The sequence below is a fragment of the Bombyx mandarina genome, chromosome 06 (genome assembly GCF_030267445.1).
Source record: "Bombyx mandarina strain Sakado chromosome 06, ASM3026744v2".
NCBI classification, from domain to species: Eukaryota; Metazoa; Arthropoda; class Insecta; order Lepidoptera; family Bombycidae; genus Bombyx; species Bombyx mandarina.
In genome coordinates, this window is record NC_143213.1 from 3,614,225 (window position 1) to 3,636,288 (window position 22,064).

At 35.3% G+C, this 22,064-nt stretch overlaps 1 protein-coding gene across 22 annotated transcripts in view; it reads right to left on the reverse strand.

Annotated features, from left to right (window-relative positions):
* LOC114239888 (uncharacterized) overlaps positions 1 to 22,064 on the reverse strand; it is a 471,744-nt gene that overhangs the window by 282,232 nt on the left and 167,448 nt on the right. The window contains exon 5 of one of the 22 annotated variants that reach the window (XM_089728067.1): positions 777 to 1,201. The exons of 17 other annotated variants lie outside the window; for them this stretch is intronic. In XM_089728067.1, the coding sequence (XP_089584193.1) occupies positions 954 to 1,201 (248 nt within the window). In that variant the 3' untranslated portion in view covers positions 777 to 953. Of the gene's footprint in view, positions 1 to 776; positions 1,202 to 4,269; positions 4,781 to 4,898; positions 5,229 to 6,077; positions 6,673 to 20,229; positions 21,802 to 22,064 lie in introns of those variants that run through there. 4 more of the 22 variants (XM_089728056.1, XM_089728070.1, XM_089728063.1 and 1 more) reach the window with 4 other exon arrangements.

Consider the following 22,064-nt stretch of genomic DNA (forward strand, 5'->3'; position numbering starts at 1 on the left):
TTTGTAGTCCTAAAATTATTCCAATCATCCGATACTTTATGCATGAAATAAATGAGGCAAAACAATCCCGTAAAACAGACATTGGTATTTAAGAGTTCAATCCTCGGAAGTACTTACGCACTTTTATATAAACGCCGTCCCTTATTATGAATTCTGGCGGACTGTGATCGTGTCCGTTTTTGTGTATGCGTACGATATTTCCTTCCTTGGTGGTGGTTATACGCATTTTGCAGGACATGCCACTGGTACACCACCAGTAGTTGGTCGTGAATTGTTTCCTCATACAATAGTACGTGTAGCCGTTCAGAATGAGGAGGAGACGGCCGCGTGGGCTCTTCACAAATCGAGCTGCGAATAAAAAAATAGTTAGTACCTACCTAAGCATTTCGTTTCTAAGTCTAAACAGACTAAACGCTATACGACTTTTTAATAAAGCTAAAACCCAGCGGTGGATTTACACTAGGGGCAGTCGAGGCAAGTGCCCAGGGCGGCAAATTTTTTAGAGTGGCAAAATTTTGAAACTGAAAAAAAAAAAATTATAATTATTAGAAAAAAAAACAAATATTTATTTGTTTTTGGAATATATAATAAAGTTTCTGCAATAAATTAGTTATTTTAATTTTGAAAAATAAAATATTTACACTATAAGTTTAAGTAAAATTCCAGTATTGGGGCAGCTGTTTTTTCGGTGCCCAGGAGCGGCATTAAGTTTAAATCCAGCCCTGCTACAACCTATATTAAAATACCGCATAGAAATAAAAAAGCAGTCGAAACTCGTTTTTATAATATATTTATTTATTTACTTTATCACGAAACATAACATAGTTTGGAGTATGAAGACATAACCAAGAAAAGCATCAGAATGAAATTTGATCCGATTAAAAATGATCCGAAAGAAAACACAAACATTAAAAAAAAGAGATCATAAACGCTAATAAACAAGAAACAAACATTTATAAGTATTTCACTGGACAATCTCTGATTACAACTCCACCGTGGATAGAGAATTTCGGGGAGGGATGGTTGTGTTTATGTTTGTGACGGACGAGCTGCCCTCCCTTTGTCGTGCTGACCCTCGCCTGGCATTGAGTCCCGAACAAACAACACCAATAATCAGAGTTCTTTTGCACTCTCATGCAATAGAACAAGTAGTTGTTGACAATGAGAATTTTGTTACCTCTTTTGCTAAGAGCCCACCGAACTGAAACGTAACGAAAAATTATTTCTTTTTTTTTTATGAACGTGAATTATATTTTTTGTGGCTAGTATAAAATTTAGACATCATGGTACACAACGTTTTTGGTTTTTTACAGTAAAAAAATCAAAACTATTAGATCGTATCTCATTTTCATAATTATTATTAACAAAATGTATGTACTACAAATTAACGTTACCATAACGAACTGTACTATAATATATAAATTTAATAAACATTACAAATTTATAATAAAACATTTCTTTCGTTGGGAGCGCAGTAAAGTTCGCTTATCGCGTAAACTATGGTATCACGCGCCCCGCACCACCAAAGATCACCACCACACTTTTGCTTATTTGTGTTATAAAAGTTGTACTGGTCGATCAACGCTAGGCGAGTCCCATTCCCGATCCTGCGGACAGAATGGAAAGCAGTCGACGTCGCCCAAAACAAGTCATTTTGGATCCTCCCGATCCACCCACGGTGCTTTTAGGTACCTCAAGCACTGGTCATCGTTCTCGTCGAACAGGTCGCTTGCGACGAAGAGCTCGACGAGTAAATTAACCCACAGCCCACTGAGTTTCTCACCGGATCTTCTCAGTGGGTCGCGTTTCCGATCCGGTGGTAGATTCTGCGAGGCACGGCTCTTGCTAGGGTTCACGTTAGCAACGTCGTCAGTTTTGAGCCCCGTGAGCTCACCTACTAGTTAAGATTACGCTGAAATAGCCTCTCAAGGCTATTATTAGCTTAGACGGAAAAAAAAGCGAGTCCCCTGGTAGCTGATAATCCTTGCTATTCCATGTCCGCTAACTGGCCCTGCTGACCTGACCAGCGCACCCTGTAGCCACCATCCCCATCCCTCCATCGTAATAAAAAGATATCGTCCGTGGATTTAAAATGTGTATTAAATTAATATATAATTAAATTCGCAAATTATAATTTTGCGGGTTTTGATTTTTATTACACGATGTTATTCCTTGAACGTGGAAGTCAATCGTGAACATTTGTGAAGTACGTATTTTATTAGAAAAATCGGTACCCGCCTGCGGGATTCGAACACCGATGCATCGCTACATACGAATGCACCGGACGTCTTATCCTTTAGGCCACGACGACTTCCAAGCACTACCAGGTAACCAGGTACCCAACTACCACCGATTAATTCACTCACCTAAATGTAAATATTGACAGGGAAATTTAGCTATTCATAAGATAAAAAAATAACCAAAAACACAGGCCTTCGACGAATAAAACGGGAATCTATTAAGAAATTATGAAAAACACTGTCTAGAACCGTCATGTTTCCTGATACTCGTTTGATTAAAAAGAAATAAATGAATGAAGTGACTCTGACTTTCGAATACACACTATTATTATATATTTTAATCGAAAATTTTATCGGTAAGACGTTTTCAAGACTTCACGTCTATTGATAAAATGATTCTCAAAACAGAGTATCAAACAACAAAAGAAATCATAAACCTTTTTCATTTTATTTTTGAAACAGAATTATTTCCTTAAAGTTCCGACAATGTGAAATTCATAATCTATATATTTACCCGTAATTTATCCAAATATACAACTATCTTTATATAAATACCGTATGTTCATAACTAGTGCTTCACTAAATCGATTAATCGTGATCGAAATTTTGATCGACTCACAAATATAATATAATATATACAATTTATACGTATCAATATAATCTCCTCATAATAAAATTAATAAATACTTATTTAAAATGCACCCCCACAACAAGATGCAACAACCAGTCATTTGTAGGTGACCTTCTATACTGTATCGACATTCTAGAATTACTTCCTAACACCGAACAAATAGTAAGAGTGTCAGGAGGCGCACATCATTAACAAACTAAGGTAAAACTGCTTAGTCAAGAGCATAAAGACCAAAAAAATAAGTAGGTATAACAAGATCAGTAAATCATTATTATAAATATATATTTATTCAGCACTTTGATACCCACTGCTGGGCATAGGCCTCCCTTTCTTTATGCCATAATATTCGATCGCCCACCATTCTCATTCACGTCCGTCCCCTCGCTCTGACTAGTCATAGGTCCACCGTCCATCGGTGTTCCGACACTTATACAACCTAATCTTGGCCCCATTCCGTCACTGTCTTATCGATCGATCTGTCGATCTGTTATCAATTCGCCTTGCTAACTATCCAGACCACTACTCCAACTTAAATAGAAACTAAATTAAAACTTAACATCCAAATTATATTCTGTACTCAATACTGATGGGCACTCTTTTCAAAGTAGTCGGGCTGATATTACTTTGAAACACTACAACACTACTACTACTTTCATTATAAATCGCATAGGTTTAATTTTTTATTGATATTATTTTAGTACACGCAATGTAACACGAATATTACCCGACACGTAGAGACTAACTTCGATTTCGATTGCGCGTCACTTAGCGATCACACAAATCTTCTTGTTTTCACTTTTTGGCGTTGGCAATGGTTTTTTTCAATCAACATCTGATAAATTTGTAACATATGCAACAAAAGAGGTCCATGAATCATCTTTTGTCCGTATTTGAAGTTCGTATCGTCTTCTTTCATTAATTAAAACTGGCAGACATACGTATTAAAGCGTTGTAAATGCCATGCAACTACGTGAATGAAATTAGTAGGTCTCCAATAAATTGCGCCTGAAAATCCTGATGCAAATTTTATCTCGCCAGGAACGTGATTTGTAAATTTACAATTTCACATATACTCCCTCCACGATAGCGTAAGTCGGAGGGTTATGCGTATGATCAGTGTGACTGCGAATTATATAACCACTATTCGACAGAACGAAGCGGCTTCTACAGGTCCTGCCCTGCCCTGAGTTCGTGCAAGTCCACACTTGATTGGATTTACTATTAAAGCTGTTATAAAACGTGTACCCATCCATCAATGCCAGTCTTTTGCCTCGATTATTTTTCACCCACGTCACTACAATGCAAACGAGAACATTAATATAGCATCTAAAATGTTATTCAAATCAGGAGCCTTTGCATTTTTCAATAATGTTAAATAGAAAAAAAAAACCATTTCGTTTCTTTCAACAATCTTTGGTAACGATAAACTATATATTTTTATATATTTAACATTATAAACAGTAACGAATAGTAACACATTTCTAGTAAATCAACGACTTACATTTCTAAAATCTAACAACATGGCTCAGACTAATATGATCATTATAATGATTAAAATACATTTGCTATTATTAAAGCGTTCAGAAGAGATATTATTAAAGCGTTCAAAAAATATATTATTAAAGCGTTCAAAAGATCTTCCGGAACCTTCAATGCTGTACGTAGACTCCGTCATTAATAACAAAAGACGGTGGAGCGTGCGTATGTTTGAGTTTGCAATGCAACATGCCGCTGTGAGGGTGCCAAACGAATCTCGCCTGACACTTGGTTTTGCTTTTCACTTCGGTACAGACCCAGCCGTGGATCCTGACGTCAGCTTCGCGCACCCACGTGTCCCCTACTCTGTTGTGAAACGTGTATCCATTGACGATGCAAATAATTTCTCCGTTTACATTTTTAATCCACTTAACTAAAAGAAAATTACAGAATTAGTGTATTTCAGTATTACTATAGTTGTTGTAACGTTAATATTTAATTCTACAAAAAAAAAAGATTATAAAACAATGGACTCTACAAAAAAATGTATATTAGTAGGCACTTTCTGTTTATTGTTATAACTAACACTAATTTTCACTTTATATGTAATCGTGAACGTGTGAGCGCTACAAGACGAATTTAGATTTTAATATAAATTCCGTTGCAGATCATGTATCGAGGTTTATTATGGGTGTGTTCAAGACAGCCCTTCACAAAGACATCTTCGTCATTTAGCAACATAATTTTTCCTTTACATCTGGTCGCCCTGCTAGCGTTGGTGCAAACCCAAGTACTTAAGTTCTTTGAGCGTCTAGTCATGTAATACGTGTAGCCGTTGAATAATGCTAAGGTCGTCCCGTGGGTGTTCTTCACTTTGACGACTGAAACAATATGAACATAGCTAATTAAAATTGTTAGATATTCGAGAAATAACAAAAAAATATAATTTACTAGCTGACCCGTCAGACTTCGTAGTGCCTCAATCAATAAATAAAAGACCTAAACTTTGGTATAAAATAAAATTAAAACAAACAAAAGGAATCCGTCCGACGGGGGACACATCAAAGGGAAAACAAAATTGTTATTTTTATTTAATTCCGAGTATCTTCATATGTATCTACCTTTTGAACCTTTTCTAGACTTCCACAAATAATTCAAGACCAAAATTAGCCAAATCGGTCCAGCCGTTCTCGAGTTTTGGCGAGACTAACGAACAGCTCATCATTTATATATATATTATTAGAATACAAATAATATCACACTGATATTTAAGGTATATGTATCCGGTTTTGTCATCACAAATTGTACTCGTATCGTCAACACATAATTCATAGATATTCCTGATCCGAAAAGCACAATCGGGCTCCTATCTACCGCTGACGACTTTTCATTGTTAGATGAACATAGCCCTAACACCCTTCAGTTCTCATTTGGAAAAGAGACACGCCTATACGGACAATTTATTCAAAAGCACACCTAATTTTTTTTTACATAATACACATAATATCACGTTGATTTCATATTTTTTTTGTTTGTTTTACTTTTCAAGGAACGATGCTCACTGCACGTTAAAATAGTTAAAGGCACTGCCTATTGAGTATCAACAAACAACATCTTCTGCGATGTCGATATTTAAAACACTAAAATAAAGCTCATAAGGTTAACAGGAAAAACTCCTCTTACATTTCCATTGGCGATGATTGACAGTAAAATATTAGATCTAAACGGTATTCAGAATTATATGTATTATATTTCATTACGTTCACAGCATAAACAGTAAAAAAATCTACATAAATTATAAATATCTTATGACTAGTTTCATCTACAAGACTATCGCATTATTGTATAATGCACACAACATAAACACACACACACACAAATAAATTAAAAAGCTAGATGTAGACCAATTTACATTTTATATCGTTACATTTAAATTATACGTATAAGTAGACAGGTACAATTTTACATTATTTCATTACATTTTTATTAAGGATTTTGCTTTATTACAATTAAATGAAACCGATCCTTCATCAGACGAGTTATATCTAGGTTCCAATCTATGTGGTTCCATTTAAGAACCTGAATTAATTTTCATGTATATTCCATTCCGAATTGCAAACAGAGGCTTATTGTGCGTGTGGCGAAAGAATCCTTTCAAGATCATGTCTTCGCCCTTCCTCATAACGAACCCCGCTCTGCATTTCACGGTCTGTCTTTTAGCCGCACACAGCCATGTATCGACATTCTCATCGCTGCTGCTCTGGTAAAACGTGTATCCTTTGAACACAATTAAGACTTCACCGTCACGCTTCTTCACTCGGAAAGCTGTATAAAAATATCCATTACAACATACTGTAACTAAAATATTCGAGACATTACTCCGGTTCTACACTCGCGTGTGACGTCGCGCACGTCGAATAAACGCAGACATTCGCGCGAGAACTGTGTCCCTCCACACTCGCAAAGCTTCACAGTCCTCTTCTTCTCAGATCGCGTTCGCGCGCCGCAAGCCCTTTGTCGCGGGCCAAAAAACCGACAGTGATCAGGGAACGATGCGAAGCGCGAACGAGAAGGCGTAAACAAAATCTACACTCGTGATTCGCAGTTGTCACGGGCGTTCGCGGCCGTTCGCGCCGCGAGTATAGAGCCGGCATTAAATGACGAGCATGCGTTGTTCACAACCACAAAAACGATTCAAGCAAACTATAACTATACGGGGTAATTAGAAAATGATCAATAAAAAAAGTTACCCTTCTTTTAATATATTAAATAAATGAAATAAAAACTAGATTTATCAAACTGAGAGACAAATTATATAATAATTAAATTTACTTTTTACGGTTTATTCTCGTGTTTTAACCCTGTTAGTGCTAAGCTATTATAAATTTTATTAACTACGATTATACATTTCATGATTATATAATGACTACAAAGCTATTTTTATTATTTAACAATCAGAACATTTTTAGGCCGAAATTATTAATTTTAAAAAACAAATATTAAAACAAGTTCCATACTACATATTTTACTAATCTAAAATTAAATAATATTCCGGTTTAATTTTCACTTTTAGCTACCACTCCGACGGTGCGATCGTCTTTAATAAGCAAAAGATATTGGTGTTAATAATATTTAATATTTGTTCTAGTCACGGTATTTTTAAAGATAATAATTAAGGAAAAAAATAAAAAGACACATGCCATTCTATAAAAGTTATTTTAATTATACTATGATTAGATTAATTAATTGATATTTAATATCTAAAAGCCGATTTATTTATATTAAAAAAATAATTAGGGTTCCTTGTAATAAACTTTAGAACCTATGAAATAATATAAACAAAATTATTATTTTTATTTATTGCTTAGATGGGTGAACGAGCTCACAGCCCACCTGGTGTTAAGAGGTTACTGGAGCCCATAAACCTCTACAACGTTAATGCGCCACTCACCTTGAGATATAAATTCCAAGGTCTCTGTTTAGTTACAACGGCTGCCCCACGGCGGAAATAGGCAGGGCGGTGATACCTATCCGTGCGGACTCACCAGAGGTCCTACCACCAGTAATTATGCAAATTATAATTTTGCGCGTTTGAATTTTATTATAAGATGTTAATCCTTCACCGTGGAAGTCAATCGTGAACATTTGTTAAGTACGTATTTCATTAGAAAAATTGGTACCCGCCTGCGGGATTCGAACACCGTTGCATCGCTAGATACTAATGCACCGGACGTGTTATCCTTTAGGTCACGACGACTAAAATTCAAATAGGATTCAAATATGGACGATATTAATATCAAACAAAGCTACAGCAAAACCTAGTCGAGTTCAGCTAACATTGTATTACAACAATAGGCACTGTATCGTGTGCGCGCGTGTGTGTGTGTATGTATGTGCGATTTTGTGTGTGTTGTATGCGTGTGTGTGGTTGCGTCTACGAGTGTGAATAAGACTGACTTATTTGATATCTTATACCAAGTTTTTTTTTTATTGCCCTTGTTGGCAGACGTCATAATAATATGCCTACAACGAGCCATAACTAATATTAAAACATATTTTTTTATCACGTATCTTAAATATCACTTTCTACTAACCTAACGTGTGGTGCAATTGAATAAGCAATTAATATTATGTGACGTACATACAACTAGAACGTGCATTGTTTACAAGACAAATTGGAGTCTTTTCAACACACTGACATTATCTAAACTCTGATATTTAGTGTGATGAAAACGCCCAAGTGTACCTAATCTCGAATCTGCGACCTTGCCATTGAAATATACACAAGATGCTACTGGGCCACGATCGCATTGTGTTATTATATTATGTATGACTTAATTTTATAGTTATTTATGTTTTTTTAAACGTATTTCGTATTCATACAACCTGAACTATAAAATAAATCATATTGTTTGTGTGGTGAATACCTATCAAATTTTTTTTAATATCTTGATTCCGCCAATTCGCAATCAATTTTATTGATCACACGAAAAATTGCTTATTTATACTTAAGGAAATATCAACTTTAAAGTACATAAATCTCCATTTCAAAGTTAATATATTAGGTTTTTTTTTTTTATTGCCCTTGTAGGCAGACGAGTACACTGCCCATCTGATGGTGAGTGGTTACCGTCGCCCATGGACTTCAACAATGCCAGGGGCAGAGCCAAGCCGCTGCCTACCAAGTGCTCTGAGGAATTGTTTGAGATGATACCTTCATCTCGTTTTTACCATCTCACCGCCCGCCGCCGGAGTAGAGTTCAGCCATACTAGCTGGAGCCGCTGCGTTCATCCACAGTGCGTTTCCAGACATCATTTTTGCCACGTACCATCCGGCTTTGGAACGAGCTCCCCTCCACGGTGTTTCCCGAGCGCTATGACATGTCCTTCTTCAAACGAGGCTTGTGGAGAGTATTAAGCGGTAGGGAGCGGCTTGGCTCTGTCCCTGGCATTTTTGACGTCCATGAGCGACGCTAACCGCTCACCATCAGGTGGGCCGTATGCTCGTCTGCCTGCATGGGCAATAAAAAGCAAAAACTTTACAAAAAGTAATTAGTCTTTAAAAATGAACGGATGATTATATTTTTATTACATACAATTTAACGATTTTATCTCGAGTTTATTTCTTTTATAATTTAAATATTTGAACCCTGATACGTTTGGCAATATTTCCAAAACGTATGTAGGTAATCATTTTTCTAATTTAAGAAGTTTCTTCTTAACACAGCAGATCTCCTTCGTTTGTGTAATAACGTCTAGCCGTCTTTGTGGATCAGATCAGTGTTTCAAGACTGCAGTTAGGCGGTATACCTATAATCATCGCTAGCACCAATAGTTCCTTGAATAAAATTTCATCACTTAAAATGCTGTAAAATGCTGCAGCCGTTTTCAAAATTGAAATAAATTTAGATAGATATGATCAATACATATGATATTCTCAAATATTTAAGAATAATCACAGGTTTATAGTTTTTTTTCCCTACCTATGCTGATAGCCTTGAGAGGCTATTTCAGCTTCACCCTAACGTTTGTAGGTGAGCTCATAGGGCTCAAGCCGGAGAGGTTTATAGTAAACATGTAATCCCTTATTTTATATCACAATTGAGAATATATATCTTACAGTTTTGGCGGCACAGAATCTTTAGGGCCTATTTTAAGGTAGTACCCGTTAACGATGTTGTAAGGCGAGGGCGCGTGGTTGTGCACCAGATATCCGCGTTTGATCTTCAACTGTTTGTCCGTAGTCAGCACGGCTTTGCATTTATTCTTGTTGCACTGCCAGTTCGAGCTCTTCTGGTTTCGGTGAACGCAGTTGAACATGTACCCGTCGACTATTGCCACTTCTTTGCCCCTTTGGTTCAGAGCTAGGGTCACTGAAATGAAATTTGACACGTTATTTTAAATTAAACGAAGCATTTAATATCATTTACACTCATAGCTGTGGCGACCAACCGATACCACTATTTGAGCATTACCATAAAATTTAAAACAACAGTGAATAAATGCGTAACAAGTTGAAGGTCAGGTCATTCGGCGGGGAGTAAATTATGTCTTGACGCATAATTTCATATCCACATTAAAGATTTCCCGAAGTTTAAATCTATAGAACTGTCACCAAAATACTATATTAATATATTGGTAGCTTCATAGAGTTCATAGGGATCTACCAAAATTTCTGAAGACAATATTTAAATGACATACTATACAATAATTTATGATTGTATTTCCCGTTCAATACCGAAAACGAGCTATTAAAGGATCTAAAAGGTTCTACTTTTCTTCCAGAATTTTCTCCTAAGATCCAATCCTAGTATACAAACAACTGTTTTAGTTTAGCTCTTGTAATACGTATGTAAGAACCCCGTGATCTATTCTATACTAAAATCGTCACTTATTTATTACAAAATATCAAACCATATTTCATAGTAATTCGAATGCTTTTATTTCAATAAATCTACTTATTTACACTTTGGTATCATTTGAAAAGCAAATCTGTATTTGTGTCCGATTTAGGGAATGTCTGCTTGCTTCCATGCATACTTTACAGAAAACAATCATGTAAGAAATACAATTCATTCACAAAACATGTTTTAATTTCATGCAGTGTTAAAATCGGCACATACTTGTTTTTCAAACATGCTACGAACGGTATAATTCCAATCAACTTTGAAAGCAAGAAATTTTCCTTGTTTTTGTGCCCATGTATTAAATACGTCCCATTACGCATGTTTGAAAATTAATAATAAAAGATGTGTTCATTTCCTAGGTTCAACATATTAAGCATAAACTTTTCTATAGGTAAATTTCTATGTCATACATATTGTACGTGAGAAACAATTTCTTATAGTATGTGGCAGCTAAACAGGCATTGTTATTCTTGGAATTTATGTTTTTTTTTTTTCACAGGAGAAAATCGCCGGATCCCCACCCGCACGGCAGGTGGGGTATGTGGGAGTCGAACCTCACTAAAAACTCCTGCCGCTCACAGCCGACGCCCTACCCCGGACCGGGCGGGAACCCAGTCCAGGGAGCTATTGAGACGGCGGGACAGGGTTTACGCAGAGCACATTACATCCATCCCGTCGTCCCCCAGACGCCGGACCGGCGGCCGCCAGCAACATGACCGCCGGTTCCCTCGGTCGACGGGCCAAGAGCCCGATTGATAGTGCCGCGCTACACCTTCCCCCGGAGCGGTTGGATTATACATAATTTACTTTTACATTAACATCGATTCACCTATATCTACTACAAATAATCGCTACAGTACTACTGCTATTTATCAATTGAAATGCATAAAAGCTTCCATTAGTCTTTTTATGCGCTATCACACATAAGTGCGTATTCGTAGTTATGTATCGATCCGATTCTAAATATTTTAACAATACATAGACACTTTTATTGCACAAGACGTTACTGGCAAACGTTAGACGTTTTCAATAAATATATAATTGGAAATTTTACAAGAAATTTAAACCGCTTAAACTACTGTAAGTTTCTGTGTACCTTTTTTTTAATTAAACACCGTTATGATATCGAGGGGTGAAAGCCTATTTGGTTTAAGCGACATTTCGCTTAATACGCGACATTTATCTTTGTAATTAAAGGTGCGTTTTATAATTGCATTATCAAAATTAACAGTTCGATTTTTTTAATTGAACTTCAATTAAGTTAACTCCATTCAAATATCTGAACAAGTATTTTTTGTTACGATATTATTTCCAAATTTGAAACTTTAAATGGCTGTCTTTTTTTTATTGCCTTTGTAGGCAGACGAGCGTTCGACCCACCTGATGGTAAGTGGTTACCGGCGCTCACGGACTACAGCAATGCCAGGGGCAGAGCCAAGCCGCTGCCTACCATTAGCTGCTGCCTATCATTAGTTGCCTATCTTGTAAAGTTGCAAAAATGTCGCTTAAACAAAACAGCCTTTCACTTCTCGATATAACACAATGCTAGTAATTGTTTTAGTCTAACCGGTCTTGTAAAAGTAGCCATTTCTTACAGCGAATGAGGGCGGATCGTGTGTGTGGACGTTGTTGTACTTTATCATATCACCGTACGGCGGGACGACGGTGAAGAAAGCCCGGCATCTCCTCGTGTTGTTCGACCTGGTGCACTTCCATCGGCCCGGCGTGCTGTTCGAAGTATAAAACGTGTGCCCGTTCCATACGCCGATCAATTTCCCATCCCACTTCCTCAAGTACTGCACTGGAAAACGAAATATCATTTAGAAAGTGTGTGTGTGTGTGCAAGTCACACACGGTAGAAGTGAAACTTATAAATAAGATATAGATATACTGACTATCCCACTACACAGGAGCATACATATGGACAATGTTTAGTAGATGATAGTGGGGATGCTACGAAAAGTCGCACAAGGAGGAGACCGAAAATGTGTAATGAGTTCTATCTCATTCTCTCGCCGGCTGAATCCTATACATTTATGTGGTTGTGTCTCTATGGACTTATTTTTTCGTTTCATCGAGTTTGAAATCACAAAGATTCTAAAGAAGTTTCACTTCAAAAAAATACGTCATCTATGTTTATCTTAAAGTTTAACACGCGTTGAACCGCTCGGTGACATGCACAACTTGAATTTGTTTTATTACCTCTCAACAGCAGACAATGGGAAGAACAGTATTGATTTATGCTTGAGTTCGCGTCTTCTAAAAAGAGCACACACACTAACGAATACAAAGTAATCTTTTTTTTTGATCTATTAAAAAGTTATCATAAAAGTGATATCGTCAATTCGTTATTTCATGAGGATAGTCTGTCAACTTAATCATAATAATAAAATTTAGGTATGTACATGAAATATGGAACCTGATTTTAGAAAGATAAAAACGCAGTTCTAATTACATTTTAATCAAATAAGATTTGCGCATTATTTCAACTAAAACTACACAAATATACAGTTTTATGAAATAAGTTTTCTTTCCACTAATCGGCGTCAATATAGTGTGGTTTTTTAAATAGTTGAAGTATAATCAAATTCATTATCATTATCTTTAAGGTTTTCTGAATTACAATTAAGTAAAATACTGATGTAAGTCTTAAAAATAACATAACTCGTAAAAACTGCTCTATTAAAAATCTGCTCTATTAAGAATCTGGACAATTTTCTAAATACATATATACGTATTTATTGCATTTTTGTTTAAAAATAATGTATAAATATATAATCTGACCGGGTTTGGTTTTAATCTTCATTTTCTTTTCTATTCTTTCTTATCTATAATTCAAATACTGTCTAGTAGTATATACATACATATATGTCTAGCATAGTATACTGTCTAGAATTTGAATTTATCGAGGCTTTACTACACCGCGTTAAATAATTTTATCAAATAAGCAATCTCCAATGCAAAAATTCAACAAAATCAAAACTGACTTAATATCATAACTATGATAATATTATCAATATAATCAATGTCAATAAAATCTACATTGATAACGATAACTCAGAATATACTGCCGGTTAGATTTTGATAAAAAATTTAATGGAACCGAATGAGAAACACCAGCTTTCAAATAAATAAATAAACCTACAAAATTAGAAAAAAGTTCTTAAGTAACAAACATACTGTCGAATATCAAACCTCCTCGTTTTGTGAAGTCTTTAAATTTGTCAGCCGCAAGCATGCGTAAAGTATATTATTATTTTATATTAACATAATTTATAATATTATCAAAATAAACACGTGTGCTTCACATGAGAAGAGGTATCTTCCGAAACCTGTACAACACTTTACTGGATTATTTCTATACTACTACTATGCATTAACATCTTAAATATTGTGACTAGATCCATAGACTAGACATTTAAAAAACGATCTCATGCCACATATTAGGCGAATATTACAAAAAAAAAAATACTACTTTATAGTCATTTCGGTTATATTCCTTTTACACCCAATAAGCGTATCACCTAGTTTATACTCACAAATAGTCAATATTCGTAAGCTTTTACCATGAGTACTTTTTTTACTGCTTAGATGGGTGGACGGACTCACGTCCCACCTGGTGTTAAGTGGTTACCGGGGCCCATAGACATCTACAACCTAAATTCCGCCACCCACCTCGACACATAAATTATGAGGTCTCAGTTTTTACAGTACAACGGCTGCCTCACCCTTCAAACCGAATCGCATTACTGCTTCACGGCAGAAATAGGCAGGGTAGTGGTACCTACCCATGCGGACTCACAAGACGTCCTACCACTAGTAATTCTTCTTAAGTACTTCGTCTTCTGTTATAAGTTTACTAAGACTATTTTAGTTTCTGCTTTATTTAAACATAAGCGAAGGAGCTCTGGGTCATTGTGTCTTACGCGGAATCAAAAAACACTACTACATAAAATCCGTTCGCAAATCATGAGGTCGAAGCATCAATCTTCTTTATTTATTCGCATAAATAAGCGAAGAAACTCTGCGTTATTATGACTAACGCGAACCCCAAAAACACTACTACATGCAAATCATGAGATTCAGGCATCAATAGCTGTTTTAAATTTTTCAATAGAAGATGACCGAGCTTCGCTCGGTTTTTTTTTTTGATAAATTATGTTTTTTAGAAATTATATTTAAATACGAATTACATATTGATATTATATTATATTATTAGTTATTTTCTTTCAATAAAAAAAAAGTTTATGTTTAAGTTGATTATCGATAAAGTTGATTATTGAAAACACGAATAAAACAACATTTTCTGATAGTAAATTATAGCTAGATCGATTTATCGCCCCCGAAATCCCCTGTATACTAAATTTTATGAAAATCGTTGAAGCTGTTTCCGAGATTCAGATTGTATATATATTTATATACAAGAATTGCTCGTTTAAAGATATAAGATTTACAATTTAATATAAACACCGTTGATAATCGAAAACATCGGCGGCTCGTGGCTGTGTACCAAACTAGCTCGTTCTATGTCTCCGTTCTTTTGTAGAGTGAACCTGGCCGGACATTGTCCAGAACTTGTGCATCGCCAGAACTGGGACATCCTGTGCTCGACGTGCCGATAGAATGTGAATCCTCTTATTATCGCCAGCATTACTCCCATCCCGTTTGTCACCCATTTCACTGAAATATACCGATGTAAGTTAAAAAACAGTTCAATGCATTACAAAAGGTTTGGGAATCTATATTATAGTCCACTAGACAAATAATTTAACGAGCACTTTTCACCAACAACAACAATTAGTATTCCATTCGATTACTAACCAAAAGTTATATTCCCACTCTTAATATTTCTTCCTAATCCTTCTTTGATAGTAAAATATTCTCCTTGTTTTACTACCTCGAGTCCTCTAAGCTTGGTGCTTATTTCTCTATTAAATAACACTCTTCTGCCAGACATTCTTTTAACTCCATATAACTATAGACTCAACGTGTCACCTTTCAAAAAGTCCTAAAATAGTGGACATCGTACTATTGAAAAAAAAATATTATTGCGATTACGTAAATGATCGTGATCGCGAAAAGTATTCGAAACATAAGAAATAATAAAATTAAAAATTAAAATGCGAGATTAGACCGTATAATTACTTATAAATCTGTGCTTTTCCTTTCAATAACATATGGTCGTAACGTTTATATATTTTGTTTGGATAAGAGTTAAGTGAAATAATACATAAATTTTACTGTCATAATTTACTCAAAATCTACATAAGTTCTTAAATGTAACAGTTGGCGAAGTCTCTCATAAAGATTTAAATGCGCTAATCGTCAATATCGGTTTCTAAATTACCATCTATACTAATATTATAAAGAGGAAAGATTTGTTTGTTTGTTTGTTTCGAATAGGCTCCGAAACTACTGGACCGATTTGAAAAATTATTTTTCCATTAGTAGCCGACATTGTCCCCGATGAACATAGGCTACTTTTAAAAAAAAAAAAAAAATTATTTTTTTGGTTTCATGTGTGTTTTAATGTTTCCGAAGCGAAGCGAGGGCGGGTCGCTAGTTTTATATAAACTAGGACCCTGGCTATTTCACCTTGGTTTGAACGGTGAAACAGTCGATTTGCTATACAATTAAGACTTAGACGACAGTCTCAGATAGCGATGTTCACGTTGTCACGTCTGTGTGCTCCGGTGACTACTTAACACCAGGTAGCTCGTGAGCGAGTTCACAAGTTTACGCAACAAAAGCATACACAGCACACTGCAAAAGTGCTAAGCAGATCTTTGAACAGTAGTACTCAGTAATTAATTTTTACTCAGGTTAGAGCCCCGCTCAACTACTCACTCAGCTTCGCTTAGGTAGGAAAATTTAAGTAATTAAGCCCTGTTTCTTCGTAGTAAATCATAGTTTATTTTTACTTATTTAATCATGAATTATTTTATTTTTTAATTATTCTGAAAAATATTAATTATTAAACTAATTTACTATGTATTAGTTTATTTCTTATCAGCCCATGGACGTCCACTGCTGGACATAGGCCTCCCCCAAGCCTCGCCACAAAGACCGGAAAAAGTGGAAGTGGGCCGGCCACATATACCGTCGCACCGACAATCGGTGGAGCACAAAAGTACTGGAGTGAAGACCTCGTACTGGACGTCGTAGCGTGGGCATAACAGCCAACGAGGTGGACCGATGACCTGGTCAAAGTGGTTGGTAGAGACGGGATGAAAAAGGCAAGAGACCGAAAAAAATGGAGTGGGGAAATTTATTTGCTCGTAAATTCTGTTGAAATGTACTTTTTTAAATAGGCGGTGTTTTTTCTCAGTGATAAACTACGTTTCAAATCGATAATTAAGGCATCACCATTTTGAAGGCGTCTGTAAAAGCCTACTTGATTTTTAGTTTTGAAAGCAGATGTTATTGTGACACAATAGAGTCCAGTGCTTTAAACCAAATTTCTATCGCATATCTCAAAGTGGTATATGCAGACTGCGGTCCAAACGTTGTGGACTGTGTATGCCCATCAACTTCTATAAACAAAAACAAATCCACTTTGTACGGTGCTGAGAAGTTACAGTTTCACAAAATACCCATTGATCATCCTATATTTCGATTTCGGATGATTATGCTCTAGAATACTGTGGATTATCTTCAAGTCTTTTGTTGTCGTGAATACCGATCTGCACTTCGGCTTGTTGCATTTCCAGTTGCTCGTGTTTCTGTTGTTCTTAACGAAGTTGAAGACGTAATCGTTCACTAGAGCGATCTGTTTTCCATTGAGATTCTTTACTAATGTTACTGTGATAAAAAAATACATTAATTTATATTAATACCTTTCTGTAATGTTCATATTTTTTATTTATTGCTTAGATGGATGGACGAGCTCACAGCCCACCTGGTGTTAAGTGGTTACTGGAGCCCATAGACATCTACAATGTAAATGCACCACCCACCTTAAGATATAAGTTCTAAGGTCTCAGTATAGTTACAACGGCTGCCCCACCCTTCAAGCCGAAACGCATTACTGCTTCACGGCAGAAATAGGCGGGGTGGTGGTACCTACCTGTGCGGACTCACAAGAGGTCCTACCACCATTAATAACGCAAATTATAATTTTGCGGGTTTGATTTGTATTACACGATGTTATTCCTTCACCGTGGAAGTCAATCGTGAGCATTTGTTAAGTACGTATTTCATTAGAAAAATTGGTAACCCGCCTGAGGGATTCGAACACCGGTGCATCGCTACATACGAATGCACCGGACGTCTTATCCTTTAGGCCACGACGACTTCATGACGACGACGACGACATTTCCATAAATAACTTCATACATTTGTGCTACAGTTGAGTCTGATGAGATAAAACAATAAAGACATCTCTGTAGCCGCTTTGAGCTGTGGTTGACATGATTTTATTTTTTTATTTTTTTTTATTTATATGGTGACAAACAAATGTACGTCGTCAAAATCTTTTTCACAAGAAAAATCACTTGAATAGATATTTTAACAATCACTTCCCTAGTAATAAGTAAAAATCGTTGGCGAAAATCATATGAATAAAATGTGTATTTATTAAAATACTTACAATATACAAAATGACATTAGTATTTCTAAATATGCTAATAATGCTAGTGCTACCTGAATTCTTTTATTTTCAACCGCCCACAGAGTAACGAATTGAACTGATTTTATGAAGAAAAAAAAATTGAATATATATCGGATAGGTTTTATAAGATATTTTTTATACCGAAAGTATTCTGTGTTTCCTTTTTGTAAACTTAAACATTAAAGGGGTGTAAATAACTCTGCATAACTTTTGCAATCAATATCAACAGATATGCACAAACATCAACACATTCACATCAACAAACTAATTTTGTTTTTTTTTAATATATTTGTACACACAGCTGTTAGAAGAAACACGACAATAAGGATACAGAGTACAAGGGCACTACTTATTTCATGTTGAAATCTCTTCCAGTAGGCCCGCAGAAGGAAAGAACAATTAGGAACACAAACCTAGTGCATACAGTAAACATCACATATAATAATATAAACATATTACAAGATAAAAAACAATACATATACATATACTCACTTTATATTACATTATACAAATATATATACTTTTATTTAATATGGTCAGGATAAATAGTGTTCATTCGCTCTTTTTAAATTATACCATAGTATTTACATAAATCACGCTGACCCATCAGTAAAGGGACAGTCCGGACAGCCTCTCGAGGCAACTGAAAATATGGTAGACAAAAAAAAAGAAAATCAATTCCATTACAAATTTTAAACTACATACAATGCTGCGTAATTGTACAATGAACATTATTATGCAGCAATTTTAATTACAAAACACGTAGAGTACAGTTATTACAATTTCACAAAATAACCGTTGATCATTTTGAATTCGGGCTTCGGATGGTTATGTTCTAGAGAACTATGTAGAATTATCTTCATATCCTTGGATGTGGTACAAACTGATTTACACTTCGCACGATTGCAGCTCCAATTTTTGGAATTTTTATTATCAGACACGCAGTTAAACACGTAACCGTTAACTAGAACGATTCGTTTCCCATTATGGCTCTTTAACACCTTGACTGTAATAAAACGTAATTATGTTATTCACAACGATCATACACATGAAACTTCACATTATTACAACAACAAATAAAAGATAACTCAAATAAATATAAACATTTCATATTTATTATAACTAAAACACTTTATGTAGCACAATTAATTCATCTATCTCCACTTTGAAATACATATAAAAAAATGCTAAAACTATGCATAAAAACCAGCACGTGAAGCTCACGGTAATGAAGAAACGAAACCAAAAGAGTATTAAACAATATTCATTTTAATAAATAAAATACTTAACTTTTGTTTCAAGTCTACATTCCCGCTAATACTGTTAAAAAGCTTCGTTGGGATTTCTTTGTGAATGACGATATGAGAGAGAGAGGTGTGAGTGTTGAGATGACGGCTGATAGAAGGTGTGATAAGGTGGAGAAAAAGAAAGTTGGGATTTCTTTGTCGACTCCTAACGATTATAGCTTATTTATTGAGCCGTGTACGGTGAGTTTTGAGGTAATAAAACGCTAGTTCCGAGTCAAACGATACGTAGCACTATGAATTAAACTATGTTTTATTTCAAAACACTTGACAGATCATAGCTAAATAAAAAGTTGTATACCTAAAATTAGCGATATCAAGCAGGACCGGGCTATTAATAACCAGGCTCTAGCTTTGTCTAATATTAATTAAAATTTCTTATTTGAATCGGATTTTATTCATAATTATATGGGTTTGAATTCTTTTCCGCGGAACTTTAATTTTTTTGCTTTATTGCATTTAGAGAAAAACCGTTATTTTGATATGACAAAAAAAACAGTCCAATTTTATTTGCATAGATTTTTTTTATAAAACAATATCAACTGAAACAAACAAAACAGACCAGATCTAACGAATTGTATATTATTCGAATAAACATTTTACAGATGAGACACACTAACAAGAATACATATATTATCTATTTATTATTTCTAAAATAACATAAAAACAGTTATTTCTGTTTTACAAATATAAACTGTAATGAGGAGAATTTATAATACTTATCTCTATTACTCCTGAAATCTTAATTTTTATAAAAATTAACCTATGTTGTAACGTAAATACTAAGGTCTAACAATTAATAACTAACTTTAAAAAAACATCGAAATTTTTAACAAAAAATCAATCCTATTGATTTTGTGTGAAATGCATACGCTTTTTCAAAAAGAATTTTGACGGTGTCTTGATTATAGTGTATACTTATGTATATTTAGTTTGTACCTAAGAAAACATCGTTGTATATATTCGTATAAGCGTGCATAGAATAAAATTAAATAGAAAAAAAAAATGTTCTTGAAAAAAAATTGCATAGAGATTCGACCATGGATACTTCTAGAAATTTTATGTTTAAAAATATGTTTTGAAGGGTCCGAGCCGGCTAGTCGCTCGATGTTGTGGTATCGAGTAATTCGATATGCAGTAAATACAAATCATCGTCAAAACTACCATGTAATACAGTATTTGTTTGTATTTAATACAATATTTATGTAAATATGCACCATAAAATTATATTCACGCACAACTGACATTAGACATTAGATGTCGTATACCTAATCCATTTTCACCGCAAATCACCGAAGCAGTTGAGTATACCAGTTTGAATATGAAAACGTTTACACTTAACAACAAATAATATCATATTGACAAAACACATTAACGTGTTTCTCTTGGTTTTTCAGAAACAAACTTCATCTTACAGACGTATTAACACGAGGCGTGCATGAAGCCAGGTAATGTCGCTTAGAACGACTATATAAGTATGTACATATGCAAATTTTGGGCATGTGACTGTACTGTATGCTTTTCTTCTTCTTCTTCTTAGTCGCATACTTCATTGCTGAAGGTCGTGTCCCTGAAAGCCCTTCGTGGCTCTTTGTACCATCAGCTTCTATTTCCCTCGGTTTTCGGCTTCTCTCAGGGCGGTCGCAACAGAGAATCCAGTGAGCGCAGTTACCTGATCTGACCAACGGTTTGGTGGCCGGCCGGCGGGTCTTTTCCCTTCTACCTTGCCCACGACAGTATTTTTATTTTTTTATTTTAATAAACCGGAATAATATGGCCATTGCATGTATAAATAATAAGACAGTAGACAAACAGTTTTGACAAAAAATCAGCTTGACATATGATCTATTGCAACATATGTATACCCGTAACGTATCTCACAGTTTTGGCGGCACAGAATCTTTAGGGCCTATTTTAAGATAGTACCCGTTTACGATGTTGTAAGGCGAGGGCGCGTGGTTGTGCACCAGATATCCGCGTTTGATCTTCAACTGTTTGTCCGTAGTCAGCACGGCTTTGCATTTATTCTTGTTGCACTGCCAGTTCGAGCTCTTCTGGTTTCGGTGAACGCAGTTGAACATGTACCCGTCGACTATTGCCACTTCTTTGCCCCTTTGGTTCAGAGCTAGGGTCACTGAAACAAATTTGGCGGTTAGAGCTAAAATTAAATATCGAATTAATGCAGCTCTCGATACAGTAAAGCAATTTTTTCATTAGCTGAATTCGTATGCATAAGTAAGGAAATTATACAACTTTTTGGAAAACGTAGGAATTTATTTCGTTCTAGTAAAATTGTTCTAAAAAGTTGTTTTGTAGTTCTGTATGATTTCCCTAATAATTTTTTATGTTTAGTTTTTGCGATATAGCTTTAACACCATTAAATATTAGTGTATTTTT